Source organism: Oreochromis aureus, linkage group 10 (assembly GCF_013358895.1).
Source record: "Oreochromis aureus strain Israel breed Guangdong linkage group 10, ZZ_aureus, whole genome shotgun sequence".
Lineage (NCBI taxonomy): Eukaryota > Metazoa > Chordata > Actinopteri > Cichliformes > Cichlidae > Oreochromis > Oreochromis aureus.
The window spans coordinates 6,668,858-6,688,523 of record NC_052951.1 but is presented as its reverse complement, the minus strand read 5'-3'; the positions used below and the strand labels follow the sequence as shown (position 1 = coordinate 6,688,523).

The window sequence follows — 19,666 nt, the reverse complement described above, 5'->3', positions numbered from 1 at the left end:
TCTCTTTACTCTTTACTTATTTTCTCTTATTCTCTTTACTTATTTTCAACGTTTCATTATCATTACTTCAACTTCAATTCTCATGAGATTTTCACCAAAATCAAAACAGACATTTACCAGTAATTTCAGTGAGTAAACTTTTAATTTGGAATATCCAATTGGCACATTTTGGAAATAATTCAACAGGTAGTGCCTTACCTTTGAATAAGCCGGCTTATGTCCACTCACTTCGACCACTGACTCGTGTCTGCTCGTTCGAGCGCCTCGGACCCTCTCGGTCTCAATCTCCAAGTCTCTCCCCCTCAACCCTCGGCCAATGCACCAAATGTTACGGGTCCGAAATTGAGGACGAGAGTAAAACAATGATGGTCCAGAAGAGGTCGATCAAACAATTGATTTTAATGAATACACGCAGCGTGGGGAGACGTACACTGGAAACCATCAGTTGTAAATCCCCAACCAAAAATACACTTCAGATTGTTTTTATATTGTCAGGGTATTATAACGCCCCCTCATGCATTTACAAGCACATAATTTGCATCTTAAGAACATTCTTTGCCCCTTGTACAGACAATGATCTATTCTAAGAGATAAATACAGACACAGAAGTTCCCCTTTCTGGCATCCTCCAAATATGGTGATGATCTCAGGCCTTTGAGGTCCCCATGGACTTGTCCTCCTTCTGTCACCTGTTGCTAGGCAAACTCAAATGCAACAAGAAGCTGAATACATTCAGGCCTTCACTCAAGCCTGCTTCTTGATTATATGTATTATTACAAATGCTTGTTATGTGGTTTAATGCAATGTTAATTAATGCAATGATAGTGCCAATAATAAGTATAAGTAGCAGTAAAATATTCCTTATTCCACAGAAGGAAGTTGGTTTGGAAACATATTTGGCGATGCTTCATCTCCTGCTTTGCGTTTGTGTGGGAGCCCCGTCAATAACCTGTCAATTACGCTAGCAGTGTCCAAGCATTCTTTCTTTTTTTCTTTTCATACCGCGCCCCCCTGCAATGGCTCTGCGCCCCCCCTAGGGGGCGGGCCCCACACTTTGGGAATCTCTGCCTTAATACACTAAGGTACTGTGACTTCATTGGTTGATTAGATATTTTTTTAGGATCTGCTAAACAGGTGTACCTAACAAAGCCCCAGTAACCCCCCTCTCACCTTCATCTGTACCATATATAACTGTAAACTGTGTAACCGCTGCTATATAAACAAATACACACATTTTTTCTCTGCAGGCCTGCCTCATGCCTGCTATAGCCAGGAAACGAAGAACCAGCGATTTGGTCATGTGACTTACGTGTCACATGACAACACCCCAGTCTGCCAATACTATCAAAATGGCAGCGTTCTTACAGTGGAGAAAATTTGTCTTCTTTGATAAGGATACAGTGAAGGACCCAGATGACAATGGGAAAAACTTTCCTCTCCCTAAAGGGATCTCGGCTTCTGACTCCGGTCGGGGTCATATCGTTCTCGGAGATATCCTTAAATGGCAACAGTTAGCTACCTTAGCTGATGTGATGCTAGCTTGCTGACAACTGACGCTAAGTAACCCAGAATTCGTGAAAGTAAAAGTTAAATTCAGGTAATGTAGAGCATATCTTCGAGATAAGTAACTATTGTCTTTGCAGGGTATTCAAGCAGTAGGTTGTAGGCGGCGACAGAGCTAGGCTGGCTTCGTTTTCTGCGCCATAACAAGCTACCTGCAAATGTATACGTTAACGGTGGAGTTGAAGCTCGACTGCTTGTCTGAGACTCCACGAACCCTCGTGGATTTCTTTCCGCCTAAAGCTACATTTTACGTATTTCCCACTTAATCTTTAGCCTTACTGGGAACTTGTAGTTAGTCATCCTGTTTATTCCAGCAAGAAAAAGTAAGGAAAAAGCCGCGCAAAGTTCGTAAAAAATAGTATACAACAGAAAGGGTTGAGATGCACACCAGCACGTTAGATGCTAATCGAGTTTATTATAACCGCCTTGCACGGGTATCAGATGGAGACTGACACGGCTTTAGAAAATGATTAATACTGGCCTAGTATCCGCCTATATCCATTATATCCATTGCATCTACATAAATATTATTGTTATAATATTGCATTTTGTTAATAGGCACCTTTAAGACACACCATGGAATGAATATGTGTTTTAAGACTGGCTTTTAAGATGAAGAGATGTTAAATAAATGTTGGGAATGTGGTGCGGGAGACAGTTTCAAAGAAAAAGGGCCACTCAGCTGAGATGTTCAGAAAATCATGAAGCTGCAAGACTGTGGAAAAAGTTCAATTAAGAAGCTGAATCTTAAAATTGATTCAGTATTTTACATGATGCTAGTTGAGTGACAGAAGTACACATGGTCTCTGAAAGCGGTTCTGGTAATGACACGAACACTTACATTTTGGAAAGTTTAAGGCAATAGAGGTGTCTGTGGTGAGCCAGAGAGGATGGATTTACTGTAACCAGAGCATAAACAAGAGCTGTAAGGGGTAGGCTTAGCCAACTACATAAATGTAAATCTCCAGACGGTCTGATATCATTTTAACCTGGGAGGGAGGAAAGATTTTTGGTTTCTACTAGAAGAACATCTGTTTTATCATGATTGAATTCACATAAGCAGGTAGTGTGGTTAGTGAGAGAAAAAGTTGAGACAGCGGAACTCGATTTAATGGCCAAACAGAGCTGGGTGTCATTGGCATAGAAATGAAATTGTTGCCCGATTTAATAAAAATGTGACCAAAAGATAAATAATAAAATAGAGATCTAAGAAAGAGCCCTGGGAAACACCACTGACAACTGGAGCAGCACAAGTATGGTTAAAATCACAAATGATCTTCTGTTTCTGTGGCTGAAAACTAGACTGCAATTGTTTAAACAGGTTAAACATTGTTTAGTAAGGTGAAAGTAAGTTTTTCATTTGAAAGAAAAGGTAGTTAAGGTGAAAGGGTCTGCACCAGGTTTCTCAAGTGTTGGAATTATCACAATTGTTTTAAGAGCGGAACAATGATATTAAACAAGAGTGAATAACGTCAGGAGAGTGGATAAACAGGACTTCCGCTTGAGTGGAAGTGGGTTAAGGTGACAGGCAGAAGGTCTAGCGTTATTAATAAATTCAGATATTTCCTCATCAGTCACGAGTATGAAACTACAAATGAAAGGAATCTGACACTTTCACAATATAACTTATAACCAGGTCTTGATGAATAATATTAAAATAAAATATACTGTGCATATAGTATGTAAGCATTTACATCTATATAAGTATATTGAAAAGAGAAAAGGATGGGGTATTATTTTAAATTAATTTTGCAGAGATTTTATAAACTGCTTTTTTGTATTTTAGAAATCTTTTTGTAAATATAATTGTCCTTAACCTTTGTAGTGTTACATATGGAAGGTAAGATCTGGCTTTTGATGCGCTCTTTGCAGCTGATGTCTTTTCAGGCCTACAAGTTGCGAGTTACACATCTCTACCAGCTTAAGCAGCACAGCATCCTTGTATCAGTGGGTCAGGATGAACATGGAATAAACCCTGTAGTAAGCCTGATGTTTCCCAGAGAAGTCTCATTTTCAAAACACACACACAGAAACCACTGCTAAACTGAATAATTCTTATTTCTTAGGTAAAGGTCTGGAACTTGGACAAGAGGGACAGTGGAAATCCCCTCTGCACTAGGATTTTTCCTGCAATTCCAGGCAACAAACCAACTGAAGTTTCTTGCCTCAGTGTGCACGAAAACCTAAACTTTATGGCAATTGGTAAGACTCAAAGAAAGGTTCTTTTGGTCTACTGACCCAGTCGTCATTCTGACAGGTTATAGCAGATTTTGTGTTTCCTGGCAGGCTTCACAGATGGCAGTGTGGTTTTGACCAAAGGTGACATCACCAGAGATCGTCACAGTAAAACTCTGACTCTGCACGAGGGAGCTAGCCCTGTCACTGGCCTCGCCTTCCGCCAAGTAGCAAAAGTTACCCATCTGTTTGTTGCCACCCTGGAGAAAGTCTACGTAAGTCACCAAGTGCTATCCAGAAATGAGGACTATCCTGTGCAATATCTCTGAAATGTCAACTAATGAAAGTGACCTAACAGCCGCTAAATTCCTTCAAAGTTGAACACTTTGGCATTTACTTTTAAATCTTACATAAAAGCAAAGGTTTACATTTACTAATATAAAAAAAAGTACAGGACCCACAGTAACCGGTCCGTGGTGCAAAAAAGGTTGGGGACCGCTGATGTACAGCACTTTGGTCACCAGCCATTGTTTTTAAATGTCCTGCAGAAATGACTAGACTTGAACTGACTGTCAGCACTGTTCCATTCATAATCCAGATATGCTCATTTGATCCTGACAAATTTGTTTTTTGCTTATTTAACCAAAGAATCTTCTCCAATATGCATTGGGTTTCTAAGAAAGTTTAATCTTTCACTTTTGTGCCAAAGATTAAGTATGGTTTTTGTGATACTATGCAGTATCTATAGCACTTAGCCATCTTAAGAAGTTGATTCGATTCACCTGGATATAGGATGGAGAAAAGAGGAGGTAGAAGAAACATTTCATCCAAGTGATGTCTTCAGAGTTATTAAAAGAACAATCAAAGTCAGCACTACTGCATAACATTCAGCCACAAGATCAGTTTCATTATCATTAATATGTCAGTTTAGTCATGGGCAGTGACCTTTAGTCACTGCCTATGAATACAATTTGCATAGAGTTGGGGGAATCATGGTATTGTAAGATGGTGAAAGATGTACCCTTAGTCCCCCTCAGTGATTCAGAGATTGTTGTTTGTTGGCCATTGATTAATTTCTTGGATTATTGAGCGTGTATCAAGTAGAGATGGACCGATCCGATATTAGGTATCGGTATCGGTCCGATACTGACGTAAATTACTGGATCGGATATCGGAGAGAAATAAAAAATGTAATCCGATCCATTAAATATCAAAAAAGTACCTCACAAAACTTGAAACACGGCGTAACTCGGCTCATAACCGTAGCATGTCGGAGCAGTGTGCGTCACGTGATTGAGCGGCTGTGTGTATTTGTAGCCTCCTAGCAATCCAGCATTTCATCTCCGAGGAAGTTATCCCAGAGAGAAGTAAAGCAAGTGTGTACGTTCATCTCTGAATGTTTGTAACGCGTTCCCATGTTAAGCTTAACAACCGATATATGGAGCGAGTGCCTCTTCTCTCTCCCTCCCTCTCCTGCCGCTACTTCAATCGTGAAACTGATCAATGATCAGCTGATCAGCTTTTCTGTCGCGAGTCTGTCTCTCTTCTTTGTTTTTGGCCCACTTTGCACCAGAAAGAGGAAACCAGCGGCTGAACAACAGCAGCACGTTTAAGCTTGATAAGCTGTTGTTAGAATTTATTTAATATTACTTTCTAGACCAGGATCCTTTTCTCGTAGCTGACGGCTGGTAACTGTGCAGGCGGATCTAGCAAAGTTTAGTCAGGGGGCCGATAGGGCATTAACAGGGAAAAGGGGGCACAAAGACATACTTTTCTTTCTTATTCTCATTTAAAATATCTAGCTTTTAATAAATAATTATCTGAATCTTACACCCAAAGTATTAATCTGATGTAAAATGTATAGAAGTCCATTACTGTATATAGTAACTGTTAAGTCTAATATACCCTAGTAAGCTATAGTACTTTTTCCTTTGGGAAGGTACCATCTGTGCAGTCTGCAATTCTGTTGAAGAAAGATGTTGAATCTATTTAATTATTCTTGAAAAATAATTTATTTCTGTGCATTTTTTTTCACACTGCATCAAATTAATGTTGATTACATCGATTAAGCATCATGAGGTGGAGGGTGGGGGGTGGTTCCCTATTTTTTTTTTTTGCTGGGAGTTTGCAACGCTATTAGTTAGGTTGCTTGATATTTCTGCTAAATACTCTTTAAAATACCAGAATAGGAAGGATGGTGTAGGTTTAAGTTTATTAGATTGATCAGTGTTGCTGAACTGTGAAATATTTTGGGTGCAGTGTATTTTTTACATACAGATATAACAGAATAACTTTAGTGTTGTTGTTTATTTAAACTGAGTATGAACTTATACAAAATGCAGCAAGATATTAAAAAAACTGTTTTATTGATTAAAAAACACACAATATCGGATTCATATCGGTATCGGCAGATATCCAAATTTATGGTATCGGTATTGGACATAAAAAAGTGGTATCGTGCCATCTCTAGTATCAAGACACATACCCATCTATTATTGAGTGCTAGATTGTGCAGAGTCTGTATTGTCTTTTCAATAGTTTACTTATGCAGCTTTGTTTCCACTGAGGATTTAATTGGTCAGTGATCTTGATGTTCTATCATTACAAAGGCTGACAATCATCATGTGGAGCCAAAAAGAACACATGCAGTAAACGCAGGCCATAGATTGAAATGTGAGAAAAATCTGGTGTTGATGTTATCTAAATGTTTTTGAATGTTCATAAGAGTTGAGATTATTTGAAGTATTGGACATTTAAGTGATATTACACACAGGTGTGCTCATTTCTGTTTTATATTGGAATACCTTGTTTATCCAGTAAGTTTTAAAGAGCATGCTCTCATAGTTTAAAGGTGACCATACAGTCTTTCAGCTGTAGAGTGTTATTTGAAGTACTCTTTGTCATCTTTATTTGTTTAGTGTTACACCCTGTCCATCAAGGAGTATCCAAAAGTGGAGCTGGATACACACGGCTGTGCACTGCGCTGCTCATCGTTGGCAGATCCATCCCAGGATTCTCAGTTCATTGTAGCTGGTGAAGAATGTGTGTACCTGTATCAGCCTGATGAACGAGGGCCCTGTTTTGCTTTTGATGGACACAAGCTATTGGTCCACTGGCACCGTGGATATCTGTTTTTACTCATAAGGGATGTAAAGTCACCCAACAAGTAAGAACAGAACTAAAAGAATGAGGTGACAATAATATTCGTGGAGTATTCCATCTGAAAGAAGAGAATATTGAATTTTAATATTCCATTATTCAAAGCTGTCTTTAAATCGCAAATCTTAATTCAATAATCCATATTCATCAGGTGACTTAGAAAAACACATGTCCTATGAGACTAATGATTCTATTCATTTTTAATTTAGGACATGCTTCAGTAGTGGGGAGACCTCGCCGTCAGACAAACAGCTGCTAACTATCTATGACCTGGACAACAAATTCATTGCCTACAGTGCCTCTTTTGATGATGTCATTGACGTGGTAGCAGAGTGGGGTTCCTTCTACATTCTCACCAGAGATGGAAAAATGTTTGTTCTCCAGGAGAAAGACACACAGACCAAACTGGAAGTCAGTTCAGTCTCTGTAACTGCTGATTGAGAACTTGTTTAAAAGCAGTGATGAACAGTGAATTGAATCATCTATAAATCTAGTTATTCGGGTAGAATAACTTTTACCTGAATGTTTGTCTTTAAAGATGCTGTTTAAGAAGAATCTGTTTGTGATGGCCATAAACCTGGCTAAGAGTCAGCACCTGGACAGTGATGGGGTATCAGATATCTTCAGACAATATGGTGATCACCTGTACCTTAAGGGGGACCATGATGGTGCCATTCAGCAGTACATTCGGTAATTGCATTTGCCAGGACTGGAACTTACTGGATGAGAATGAGTTTTGCCATTATTCAAAGGTTCAATTATTGAAAAGAGTGCAAGTGCTGAAATTAAGAAATTTTATTATTGAATGATGAAATTATTATAATTTCTTAATTTTCAAGTGTTTTAATCACTAAACATATTTGAGGTATTTACTACATTACAGATCAAATGAGACATTAATAAAATCCCTCTTAAAAATACGTTGTGCTTTCACACAGCACCATTGGGAAGCTGGAGCCATCATATGTCATCAGGAAATTTCTAGATGCACAGAGGATCCACAATCTGACAGCCTATCTGCAAGCCCTGCACAGGCAGTCATTGGCCAATGCAGATCACACTACACTGCTGCTCAACTGTTATACCAAGCTCAAGGACAGTTCCAAGCTGGAAGAGTTCATTAAGGTGACTGACTGGTGAATATGAGCACTGAGGTGTTGGGCTTTTGATGATTCAGACTGCTGTTTCACTTGGACTGTCATTAAAACCTAGATTGACAAGAGTCAATAATGGTTGATATATCATAAATGTGTTGTCTTCCCACACTGTACTTAAACAGAGCAGTGAAAATGAAGTACACTTTGATGTTGAAATCGCCATCAAGGTTCTCCGGCAGGCTGGCTACCACAGCCACGCTGTGTTCTTGGCTGAGAAACATATGCACCATGAGTGGTACCTAAAGATCCAGCTGGAGGACTTGAAGGTACAAATGTTCAAACCTTTCTTTAGAGATGGATGTTCATCACTTCTCTGGGCTACTGAGAATTGTCCTGTTCTGTTTTTTCTTAACCTTAAAAAGCCATCCAATGCATTACTAAGTGACGCTTCCTTTGGCAAACATTGCAACTTGTAAAAAAAGATTTTTATTAGCAACTAAGAGTCTTTCAGATTTGGTCTGGGAGATTTTGTTCCGTTTTTCATTCAAAGGCTTCTGTTTCTATGACGCTCTTGGACTGTCTTGACTTGCATGCACTGTTTTGTGCTCTTAGATTTGAGATGATCTTCAGGTAAGGCATATCTTGGATTTGTGTTACGGTCACTGTGATATTTGCTTTCAGAATTCTTCCATTCCACTACAGGACTTCTTTGCAAAATGGATCTACTGATGTTGAATTTTTGTTATGAGTGGCTCCCACAAATTGGTTTGCTATGTTCGTAGCCATAGTATTATATTCTCTAAGCAGTGCTACACAACTGCTTAGAGCAGCTCATGACTGATTATTATTGGTATGAGGTGGTGATTAGTTAAAATAATTTTTAAAGCTAATTAAGACCTTTTAACATTGTAAAAGTTATTTGTGAACTTGTGCACAGTCCTGTCCTTTTTACCCCTCCGCTGTAAAAGGTTAATCAGAATCACAGAGACTTTATTTATCCCCAAGGGGCAATTAAGATAAGAGCAATTAATGGGGGGTAGTGTCCTCACCCAACCTTGGGCTGGCAGTGTGGACACCCGAAGGAGCAATGTAGTATTATCAAATTCATTTCATAGGTGCATCTACTATTAAAAGCTCAAACAAGTTGGAATTTTAGTAACTTTAGTGACTGCAAGGTCAGATGTCAAGTTTTCTGATCATCTTGTGAATGCAATTACTCAAGAAGGAAGTCAGCTAGAATTTTAGAATTTATACCACATCAAAAATAAAATATAAATTACTTAATATGTTAAATACTAACTCTTTTTCTAATGGAGAGTGGATATTTTCCCACAGAATTATCAAGAAGGCCTGCGGTACATTGGACGTCTGCCTTTTGAACAAGCTGAAAGCAACATGAAGCGTTATGGCAAGACACTGATGCACCATGTCCCTGAAGGTACCACACTCCTCCTGAAGGGCTTATGCACTAATTACCAACCCAGTGGAGACGCTGCTGAAAAAGACAGCCTGGACAGGAGTGTGGTCAGTAAGGTCTCTGAGCAATACTGTTATCCTCCTAGATAATCATTAATATTTGAAGTGTTTATCAGAAATATTCTCCTCACCTACTGTTTGTTTTTTAGGCAAACTCGGAGGAATTCATCCCGATTTTTGCCAATAACCCTCGGGAGCTCAAAGCCTTCCTGGAGCACATGATTGAGGTGGACCCCCGTTCTCCCCAGGGTGTGTATGACACACTACTGGAACTACGGTTGCAAGACTGGGCACATGAACAAGATCCTGAGGTCAGTGCATAACATTTAGACAGTTATAAAAGCTGCCATGAAGATTTTTAAAATCGAGTGTGATTGTCCTTTCAGGAATTTTTTTTTCATTTACTTGTTTATTTATTTTAAACAAGGATAAAATCCTCACAATAAACTTTTTTTTTATATGGATAAAAGCATTTCAATAAATATTTAGACAAAACAAACCTATATGGAACATTATAAAAACTTGTGGATCGGCCAAATGATTGAAAATGTGATCCATTCTTAAAAATGTACCAAAAGAAACAGAAACAGATTCTCATGAATGGAAATATAGAGGGTTTGTAGCAAGACACAAAAGACTGGTTACGCTCACAGTTCTTTCTTAGTGCTTTTCTACTCTGCCTGAGGACTCAAAGTGCTTTATACAACCTCATTCACACCAGCACATTTTTCTATTCTGAAGTGCTTTCTTTCTAAAAATTGATGCATTGGAGAGTTACTTGAGGTAGTATCTTGCCCAAGGATATTTGGTGCACAGACTGGAGCAGCCAGGGACCGAACCACCAACAGATTAGTGGATGACATGCTCTACCTCCTGAGCCATCCCAAAAAGAAATCTTTAGACAGAATAACTTGTACCAAAGTGATGCAAAGACAAAATTCTAGCGTGGGATCCAGCAAAAAAAAAAATCATGATCATAAGCATGCCACATGTTCTGTTAAATATGGTGGAAGCAATGTTACAACATTAAAGATGACGAAGAATAAAAACCCTTAAAATAAATCAATATAATATGAAAACTACAAAAGATGTTCGTAAATTACCAAAATATGACCAAAAATAACGTTGGAAATACTGATAAACTACGAATGAAAGGTGTGGTCCAATGTGCCGTGTATTCTGAATGATACATGTTCGAAAATTCACAACAAAACAAGTTGTCTAGCCATCAACCTCCCTCTCACCAGCCACCTCTTCCATCTTATCCAGGGAAACATGAGGTGTTGCCATGCCAGTCAAGAATTGTAATCTCTACAGGCTGTCATGGGTCTCCTCTGGGGCCTCCTCCTGGTAGGATGCGACAGCCTTCGCAAGCTCTTTTCGATGTTGAAGAGGAGTAGCTATACAGTGGTCCCTCGCTATAACGCGGTTCACCTTTTGCACCCTCGTTGTTTCGCGGATTATTTTTTGTGTGCAATTTTGCATTTTTTTTTTTTTTTTTTTTTTTTTAACAGCGCATTGTGTTGTGCGTCCTGATTGGCTGTAGACCATTGTCAATCAGTCTTGTGCTTTATCTCCTGCACAGTACAGAATGCGTTCAGCTTGTCAAATTTACATAAATCTTTCATCGCTAGCAGCGTGACTAATGAAGTGCACCTGCGGGTGCCTTTGTTTTCATTCTATAATACTGGACTTATTTTTCTACAAAGGTTTGAACTTTGAGAGGGTTTAAACAAGAGAGAAAAGTGTGAAAATGTTTTTGCCTGTCTGAAAAAAGTGTATAAAGTGTGTAGTGAGGGGTTTTACAACCTTAAAAAATCTATATTAATTGTAAAAAATAAAGTTGACTACTTTGCGGATTTCACTTATCGCGGGTCCTGCGATAAACGAGGGATCACTGTACTCTCATTTCCACTGCTTGTATGAGCAATCTCATTCTAATAGTGTTAACAAAAAGATCAGGCCTAGACTAACAGATTCATGGCGTTTCTCAAAAACAATGCTCCATCTTCATCTGGTCGCAGATGGCTGCATAACAGTTAGGATACATCATTTTACCGGAATTGTGCACCAATAAAAAATTTAACAATTAGATTAAATGACTAGTACATCTAGTAACAACAATGACAGTTAGTCATCTAGTTAACTAGTTGCACACTTCTCTAGTTTATACATCACTATTAAATTTAACTCTTACTTTAATAACTCTTAAATTGAATTAAATTGAAATGAAGTGTTCAAGGCTATGCTGTCTGCATAGATTCAGTCAAATGCTGCGAAACGGATGGGTTAGCTCTTCACGGTGCAAAAGAATAAAGACCTAAAGCGTTATACAAAAGCTACCCAAGGGTTTGGTCACCTCATCTCAATCCAACAAAGCATTTTTTTTAGTTACTGAGGAAAAAACTACAGGCAGCAACTGAAATGTTAACTGCAAAACACTTGAATCAATTTTATACATACTACATTTAAAATAATGTTATTTTGTTCAGAAAATGAGGAAGTGACTAAAACACTTTTAACTCATAAACATTTCATGCAAAACTTTTGTTAAACCACTTGAATTAAAGCAGATAATCTACAGATTTGAATGTTTGATTTAAAGTTCATTATAGTAGTGTTTAACAAAAACAAACATATTACATTTCAGTGCTTCGAGGCAACTGCTGTGTTCATTTGGCGTTTTTTTAATAAAACTCAATATTTATTGAATATGTAATAAATACTTCTGCTTCTCATTCTGTTTGGCAGAGGAAAAAGGTCCTGCAGGGGGAAGCTGTGTTGCTACTGAGGAGTGACAACACTGTGTTTGACAAGGCCCTTGTCCTCTGCCAGATGCACAACTTCAAAGAAGGCATCCTCTACCTGTATGAAAAAGGCAAACTGTAAGTGATCAAACAGTCTGAATACTTATCAAGTGCCACCTCACAAAATCTCATTATTCACTGTTTTAGTGTGATAGGTAAAACCGAATGAAAGCTGTAAGATGTGTCAGTATCAGCAGAAGCCAGTTTAATTCAGTAAATAAAGTAATTGTGTCATTGTTTGTGGTTGAATATTAATGATGACAAATGCACTCATTATGAGTTAATTTATGTTTTAAACATAACCCTAACATGTTATTGAATCTAATACAGTAGTAATATGTAATAATGATCATTTCTAAATCTGGATCTGGATTCAGATATAGTGTAGGTAGTGTATGTGTAGTGTAGTGTAGCGTAGTGCATGATGCAATCTTTTCACCAGAGCCACCTAACCATGGGGAATTTCAGTCATGAATCACTTAAAAAGACACTCAGCTTTCATCAATATATCTCGTCTAACGAGGTGTAACAAAACATTGGATCATTGTTACACATCAATAAAGGATGCTTTATTGATTTATACATCCTCAGCTTATGTGTACGTCAGAAAAAGATGCTTACGGGTCACTCCTGTTGCCTACCTATGCTAAAGCCAAGCCCTGGAATGGCACGGCTACGTCTGCAGCCTGTCCGCAGCTCGGACACAAGCACTTCACTACATGTTGTACTGTGTATGATTGTGTATGTGACAAGTAAAGGTTGTTTGTTTGTTAGTGATCCTGCCTGTGTAAACTTACTGCTTATTTATAAAACTGATGTAATTTACTTGTTCCAGTCTCTTGTGAAAACATGATAATTCCTTTTAAGCTTTTAAGTCCAACCCCATAGCTTAGATGTTCTCTTTGGGGTGATGGTTTGGGTAATTATCTGTTAGAAACTGAAACTTATTCCATCAAATTGATAAATGGTCTGACTTGTGAGTTACAGCTGTACCAGCATGGCTGCATACCAGACAGTTGGAGCGACTTTTTCCTTTGTGTAATGTCCTTCCAGATAAAGCTTTAAAATTGCACAAAAGTGCCCCAACGGGCATCAAATCATAGCTAGGATGTCCTACACAATGTGGTAAGGATTCTTTGTTGGACTGACTTGCACTGTGTTTCCAGATGACATTGTGATCTGTCATGAGAGGAATGAGTCATCTCTCATTTCTTTTTATTTTTCTAGAAAAAATTGAAGTACAGTGGTCCCTTGTTTATTGCGGTACTCCCTAAAATAACCTGCGATAGGTGAAATCTGCGAAGTAGTCAACTTTATTTTTTACAATTATTACAGATGTTTTAAGGCTGTAAAACCCCTGACCTATACACTTTATACACTTTTCTCAGACAGGCATGAACATTTTCACACTTTTCTCTCTTGTTTAAACCCTCTCAACGTTCAAGCCTTCGTAGAAAAATAAGTCCAGTATTATAGAATGAAAACATAGGCACCTACAGGTGCCTTTGACGGTGCAAAACGTTTCGTCGACATTGTTGTGTTTGTTGGGGAGAAAACTTACAAACATACAGTGCAGCACTTCATAGTCACACTGCTAGCAAACGAAGATTTATGTAAGTTTGACAAGCTGAACGCATTCTGTACTGTGCAAGAGACACGGCACGGAGGAGATCGATTGACATTGGTCTACAGCCGATCAGGACGCAGAACACAATGCGCTGTAACAAAAAAATAAATAAATAAATTGCACACAAAGAAAATCCGCAAAAGGTGAACCGCATTATAGCATGGGACCACTGTATTTGCAGTGATTAACCTTAAGTCAATATTTGGCAAGAGTACTTTTGTACTTTACAACACAGCCTGAACGGTCTTAGGCAGGCTTGTCACTTCTTTAAGTAGCTTTCAGGAATAGTTCTCGAGGCCTATTGAGAAATCGTCTGCACATACCAATGATGATTTGACCCCCCCCAAAAATGGATTCATTATAAAAATTGTCCTATAAATATATAAGACACCCTGGCACTGATTTTAAGTCCAGCTCTTGTGCAGTTTGGCATACTTGAGCCTTTCCATTTCCCTTCCTTAAAAATGACTTCCTGGTGATGGTGAGGAGGATGGCTCTAAACAGAAGCCCTGTTCATTTCACAATTGTTTTTGCCCAAATTCTGGTTATTGATGTTTCTGTTTTGACACATATGAAGCTACAGACACCAACAACCACTGTGAAACAATATAGCATCCATAACTGCACCAAAGAGTAAAACAGTGAAATGTGGATTATTAAATATTAGGTCCCTCTCTTCTCTGTTAGTACATGACTTAATAATTGATCAACAAATCGATTTATTCTGCCTTACAGAAACCTGGTTACAGCAGGATGTTAGCTTAAATGAATCAACACCCCCAAGCCATTCTAACTATCAGGGGACTGGCAACAATCTTCCGCTCCAGCTTATTAATAAACCAAAGACCCAAACAGTTTTAATTCATTTGAAAGCCTGATGCTTTAATCCTGTCAACCCCCCCAAAAACAGTTTTATTTGCTATGTGTCATCTGCCTACCCCTTACTCATTTTCTATCTAATTTCTCAGCCTTATCTGACTTAGTGCTCGGCTCAGATCAAATAATTATTGTGGGTGATTTTAACATCCATGCAGATACTAAAAATCACAGCCTTGATGTAGCATTTAATCTTTTATTCAACTGAATGGGCTTCTCTCATAATGTTAAAAAAAACCAAAACAAGCACAAAGCACTTTAATCAGACTCTAGATCTGAATATTTAACAGTATTCCCCAAAAACCCTCTTTTGTCTGATCATTTCCTAATAACATTAAAATTTACAATAATGGATTACTCAGCAGTGGAGAGTACTTTTCATTACAATACATGTCTTTCTGAAAGTGCTGTGTTGCTTATATAAACTGACACTTTAAAGCAAAAATGATGTCTCACTAATTTGTGCGATGTTCATGTAGCCTAGAAAAATAGTTTGTTGCTCTATTTTTTAAAAAAGCCCTGCGTGAAGCTAGAACATCTTACTATTTATCACTAACTGAAGATGTTTGTATGCAGGTACCAGCAGATTATGCACTACCACATGCAGAATGAGGAGTATGGAAAAGTAGTGGAGGCCTGCAAACGTTATGGGGACCAAGAGTGTTGCCTTTGGGAGCAGGCGCTGGGATACTTTGCCAGAAAGGAAGAGGACTGCAAAACTTATATCAGTGAGGTCCTACATCACATTGATCAAAACAACCTGATGCCTCCATTACTTGGTAAGTACATTTTTATCTTCATGCATTGATTGTTTAGAATGTGATTCACACGTTACAGTATAAGCTCGGGCAAAGATCATGTCAGTTGAATGTAATTTTAAAAGTGTTTGCACTACATCATATTTTTTTTCTTTTGGTGCTGTAGTGGTGCAGACATTAGCCCACAACTCGACAGCCACTCTCTCCGTCATCAAAGACTACCTCATCAACAAATTACTTAGAGAGAACCAACAGATTGAGGATGATGAACGGAAAATCCGACAGTATCGCGATGAAACAGCTCACCTTCGCTCAGAAATCCAGGAGCTCAAAACAAGGTTGGTCACATAAAGGATGGGATTTTCTGTAAACGTAACTCTTTCATAGCTAATATGTCAAGCCCATGCCTATGAGTATTTGGAAAGTAACAATTATTTTTAACCCTGCTAAGAGGGTTTATGTGATTTGCTTGGTGTGTACTTGTCTGATTCTTTTTCAGCTTAGGTGGAGGTACACAGTCTCAGACTGCTATTTGTTCATGATGTGTTTAGCTGATGCTGGGAAGAAAAGTGTCCGTAAATATCAAAAACTTCATCAGATAGGAATTTTGCAGATCTCACATTCAGGTCATTTTCTGGGACATTTCCACATGACTTGCAGTTAATAAATTTCTCAGATATTTGTCCCATTCTAAGTACTTCCACTGTGAGAGTCATGTCTGCTGCTATAAGGTCCTAAGCATCTGAGGGAGAATACTGAGAGAGAACAACCTGAACTGTGGTGTCATCGTCGCCGAGCCACTCTGTGTCTATGTGCATAAAGATTAATTTCCCATCACTCTAGCGGCAAACCGCAGAGTGACACTGCACGTACCAGGTACAAGATATTGTCCACCAGGCATGGAAAGAAGTGTGGGCTTACCTGGACAGCTTACTGGCTCATTAGGCAAACGACCCTCACTGTAAAGTCACGAACCAGGCTTCCATTTCCCCAGTCTTTACTCTTAAGATATAGGCCAGCTCACTTGGTCCAGTCAATCTTAAGTTGTGGTTCCTCACCCCGTGAACAGTTCAGTATTTAATTGATGAGACATGAAGTAATAACAATAATAATCTTTTATTGTTGACTTTGACAGTAAAACTTGTTTTCTGAACTTGGTCACATCCTATTTTCCAGGTGTTTTTGGTGATGCGAAACTCCCCCCCCTTAAGGATTTATTGATTTTTGTGTCACACTCTTTGTCTTTCTCCTACTCTGCTCCTTCTCTGGTGTAGCTTGTGTAAAAAGTGTTTACCCCCTTTTTGATTTCACTTTGTTTTTGCATATTTGTCACACTTACATGTTTCTGAGTGAGTACAAAGATAACCTACCTACAAAATACAGTTTTGAAATGAGGATTTAATTAATTAAATCACTACCAAATGTGAAATCATTAATTGACTGTAACCACCTTTCTTGGAAAGATGAGTTCAGTTTCACTAGACACACCCAAGCCTGTTTAGTGAAACACCTATTAAATTTAAAAAAAAAAAATCACTTAAATGACAAAGTAAAAGTTCACAAAAGAAATAAGTTAGAAAGTTATTGACATCAGTCTGGAAGGGGTTACAAAGCCATTTGTAAGGCTTTTGGGATTGGAAAACAGACATGGCAAAAATGGCAGAAACCCACTCCTTGGAACAAAGACTCATTTTACACGATGATCTCAAAGATTTTGCGGAAAATACTCTGTTGACTGACGAGAGAAAAGTTGAACTATTTGGAAGGTTTCTGCCCTATTACATCTGGTATAAAACTAACACATCATTTCACAAAAAGAACATCATACCTACAATCAAACATGGTAAACAAGGTATGCAGCTGCTTTGTTGCTTCAGGACCTGGGCGACTTGTTGTAATTAATAGAACCTTGAATTTTGCTCTCTACCCTAAAATTCTGAAGGAGTATTTGGCCATCAGTTTTTGGCCTGAAGCTCAGGCGGAGTTAGGTTATGCAACAAACATTGGAACCACACCAGTAAGTCCACCTCAGAATTCCTGAGGAAAAAAAGGTGGTTTTGTAGTAGCCTAGTCAAAGTCTGGATAGATTATGCGTGAAAGCCCTCCAATGTGGCTGAATAAAAATTGTTCTCGAAAGAAGAGTGGGCCAAAATTCATCCATAGCAATTTGCCTGTTATTACTGTTGCTTGTTTCAGCTCCAACTGTCAAGGGTAGCACAGCCACTTATTATTTTTAGGGGGCAGTTACTTTTCCATATAGCCAGGTAGGTTTGGATAGCTTATTTTTACCCTACTAAATGAAATAATAATTTAAAATTGCATTTTGTATTTACTTGGGTTATCTTTAATAAAATTAGTTTGAAACATGTAAATCTGACAAATATTCAAAAGATAAGAAATCAGGAACCAGGCAGCACAGTATATCAACACCTCTGTGGACAAACTAAAAATTCCTTTAAATAGTTAGTATGCGCAAATTGAGTACTTCTAATGAACTTCTGATGTCACGATACAAGCACAATTTTGTATCTGAGAACTAATTTTCCAGTTGAGATTATGAAAGTAACTGAAACTGTTAATGCCATATTTTTGGTAAACCCCTTAAATTAAACTCGAAAGTCTGGACTCCAGTCACATCTCGATCATGTTGCTTTCTATTGTAAGATGTATGAATCTTATTGTAGTGTACAGCAGCAAAATAACAAAGAATATTGTCACCATCTATTTACTTATGCACCCAAATTATCTCTTACTGCTCATGTGAGTAGAGTGCTGTAGAGTTATAGAAACTGCCAAGTATGACCATAAATCTTAACCTTAATATTTCCACACAGTGCCAAGATATTCCAGAAGACAAAGTGTAACATGTGCAACAGCCCCCTGGACCTGCCATCTGTTCATTTCCTGTGCTGCCACTCCTTCCACCAACACTGCTTTGAAAGCTATGCTGAGAGCGAAGCGGAGTGCCCAACTTGCACTCCAGAAAACCGTAAAGTCATGGACATGCTGCGTGCCCAAGACCAAAAACGCGATTTGCACGATCACTTCAACAGACAGGTAACAATAAGTCGTACACCAAAAGCCAAAGAATGTGTTCTTGTTGAATATGTGCGTAGTCTGCTTTAATATTGTCTAATAACCTGCTTTTGTTATTTAAAAAGCTTATATTTGAACACTACAGGAATATTGGAAAATACAAGTTTTCTTTTGTCTTTGCTCTGTTTTACAGTTACGCAGCTCTAATGATGGATTCTCTGTAGTAGCTGATTATTTTGGCCGAGGAGTCTTCAACAAATTGACTCTAGTTACTGACCCACCTGGCAGCAAATCTGTAGGGAATCTGGAAGTCAACCTGCAGAGGGACCTTCTCATCCACACCAAGAGAAATAGCTAGAAAGCTTGTATTTAGAATCTCAATTTTACCTGAGAGGCTACATCTTTTTCAGGTTCAGGACAAGATGCTACATGTGTTGGCCCTTTATTTATCAGACATTAAAACCACCTGCTTTTAGTAATTTTGATGGTCCTTTTTACATAATTGTTTCAGTTTGGGCTAATGACTGGAAACTGTCTACATTGAAATTGTTTTAAAATGGTCATACTGTGATTTGAATAGTCACGTGTTGGAGGCTTTAGCTAATGTGTGTATGTGTATGTACTGTCTTGCACATAGCAATCAAAAACAAGTCAGCCATTGATCTTTATTGAAATTACGCCTGGCACTATAACCTGAGCATTACATTTGAAAATAAAGTCGTGATTAAGTGTTTCAGTGCTTCCTGACATCTTTTGTGTTGTGCTCTGTAACCGTTAAACTGTCAACATTGCTCTTTGACATTACTGTCGATTTTATGGCATTTTTAGTATGTAGAAATATGTTGTTCGCTTTGAAGTGTTCATCATTTGGACTTGGCACACAACTTTTGTACACAAGCACAAAAACCACCGATTCTAATTCTATTGTGACATCAGGTAGTAATTTGCAACTGACTTCCATGCATGCATGTGGATTTCTATAGGGTATATACTAAAATTACATATGAACACATTAAAACAGCCATTGTGAGAGCAAACAACATAAAATGTTTATAAAAATTGACAAAAGTGAGTAAAAAACTGTTTATTCCA

The 19,666-nt window shown here is 38.2% G+C and overlaps 1 protein-coding gene across 3 annotated transcripts; it reads left to right on the top strand.

The window, feature by feature from the left end:
- The first annotated feature begins 1,304 nt into the window (after positions 1-1,304).
- On the top strand, positions 1,305-19,307 carry vps11 (VPS11 core subunit of CORVET and HOPS complexes). Of its 3 annotated transcripts, none has more exons than XM_031744623.2 (16): positions 1,305-1,491; positions 3,395-3,543; positions 3,630-3,765; positions 3,850-4,013; positions 6,657-6,904; positions 7,107-7,308; positions 7,436-7,587; positions 7,836-8,022; positions 8,177-8,320; positions 9,330-9,518; positions 9,620-9,781; positions 12,222-12,355; positions 15,357-15,559; positions 15,705-15,876; positions 18,373-18,595; positions 18,768-19,307. In XM_031744623.2, the coding sequence occupies exons 1-16, from the start codon at positions 1,317-1,319 to the stop codon at positions 18,930-18,932; spliced, it is 2,805 nt and encodes a 934-aa protein (XP_031600483.2). In that variant the 5' UTR covers positions 1,305-1,316; the 3' UTR covers positions 18,933-19,307. The 3 variants fall into 3 exon arrangements, with proteins under 3 accessions (XP_031600483.2, XP_031600482.2, XP_031600484.1); XM_031744622.2 differs by having other exon boundaries at positions 9,330-9,527; XM_031744624.2 differs by having other exon boundaries at positions 1,305-1,597; positions 3,436-3,543; positions 9,330-9,527.
- The last annotated feature ends 359 nt before the right edge of the window (positions 19,308-19,666 follow it).

Bases quoted from the DNA above. Each gene is read 5' to 3' on its own strand.
- vps11 (XM_031744622.2), top strand. From the start codon at position 1,317: ATGACAACACCCCAGTCTGCCAATACTATCAAAATGGCAGCGTTCTTA. The intron at 3,544-3,629 runs GTAAGCCTGATG...CTTATTTCTTAG, and splicing joins AACATGGAATAAACCCTGTA to GTAAAGGTCTGGAACTTGGA. The intron at 6,905-7,106 runs GTAAGAACAGAA...TTTTTAATTTAG, and splicing joins GATGTAAAGTCACCCAACAA to GACATGCTTCAGTAGTGGGG.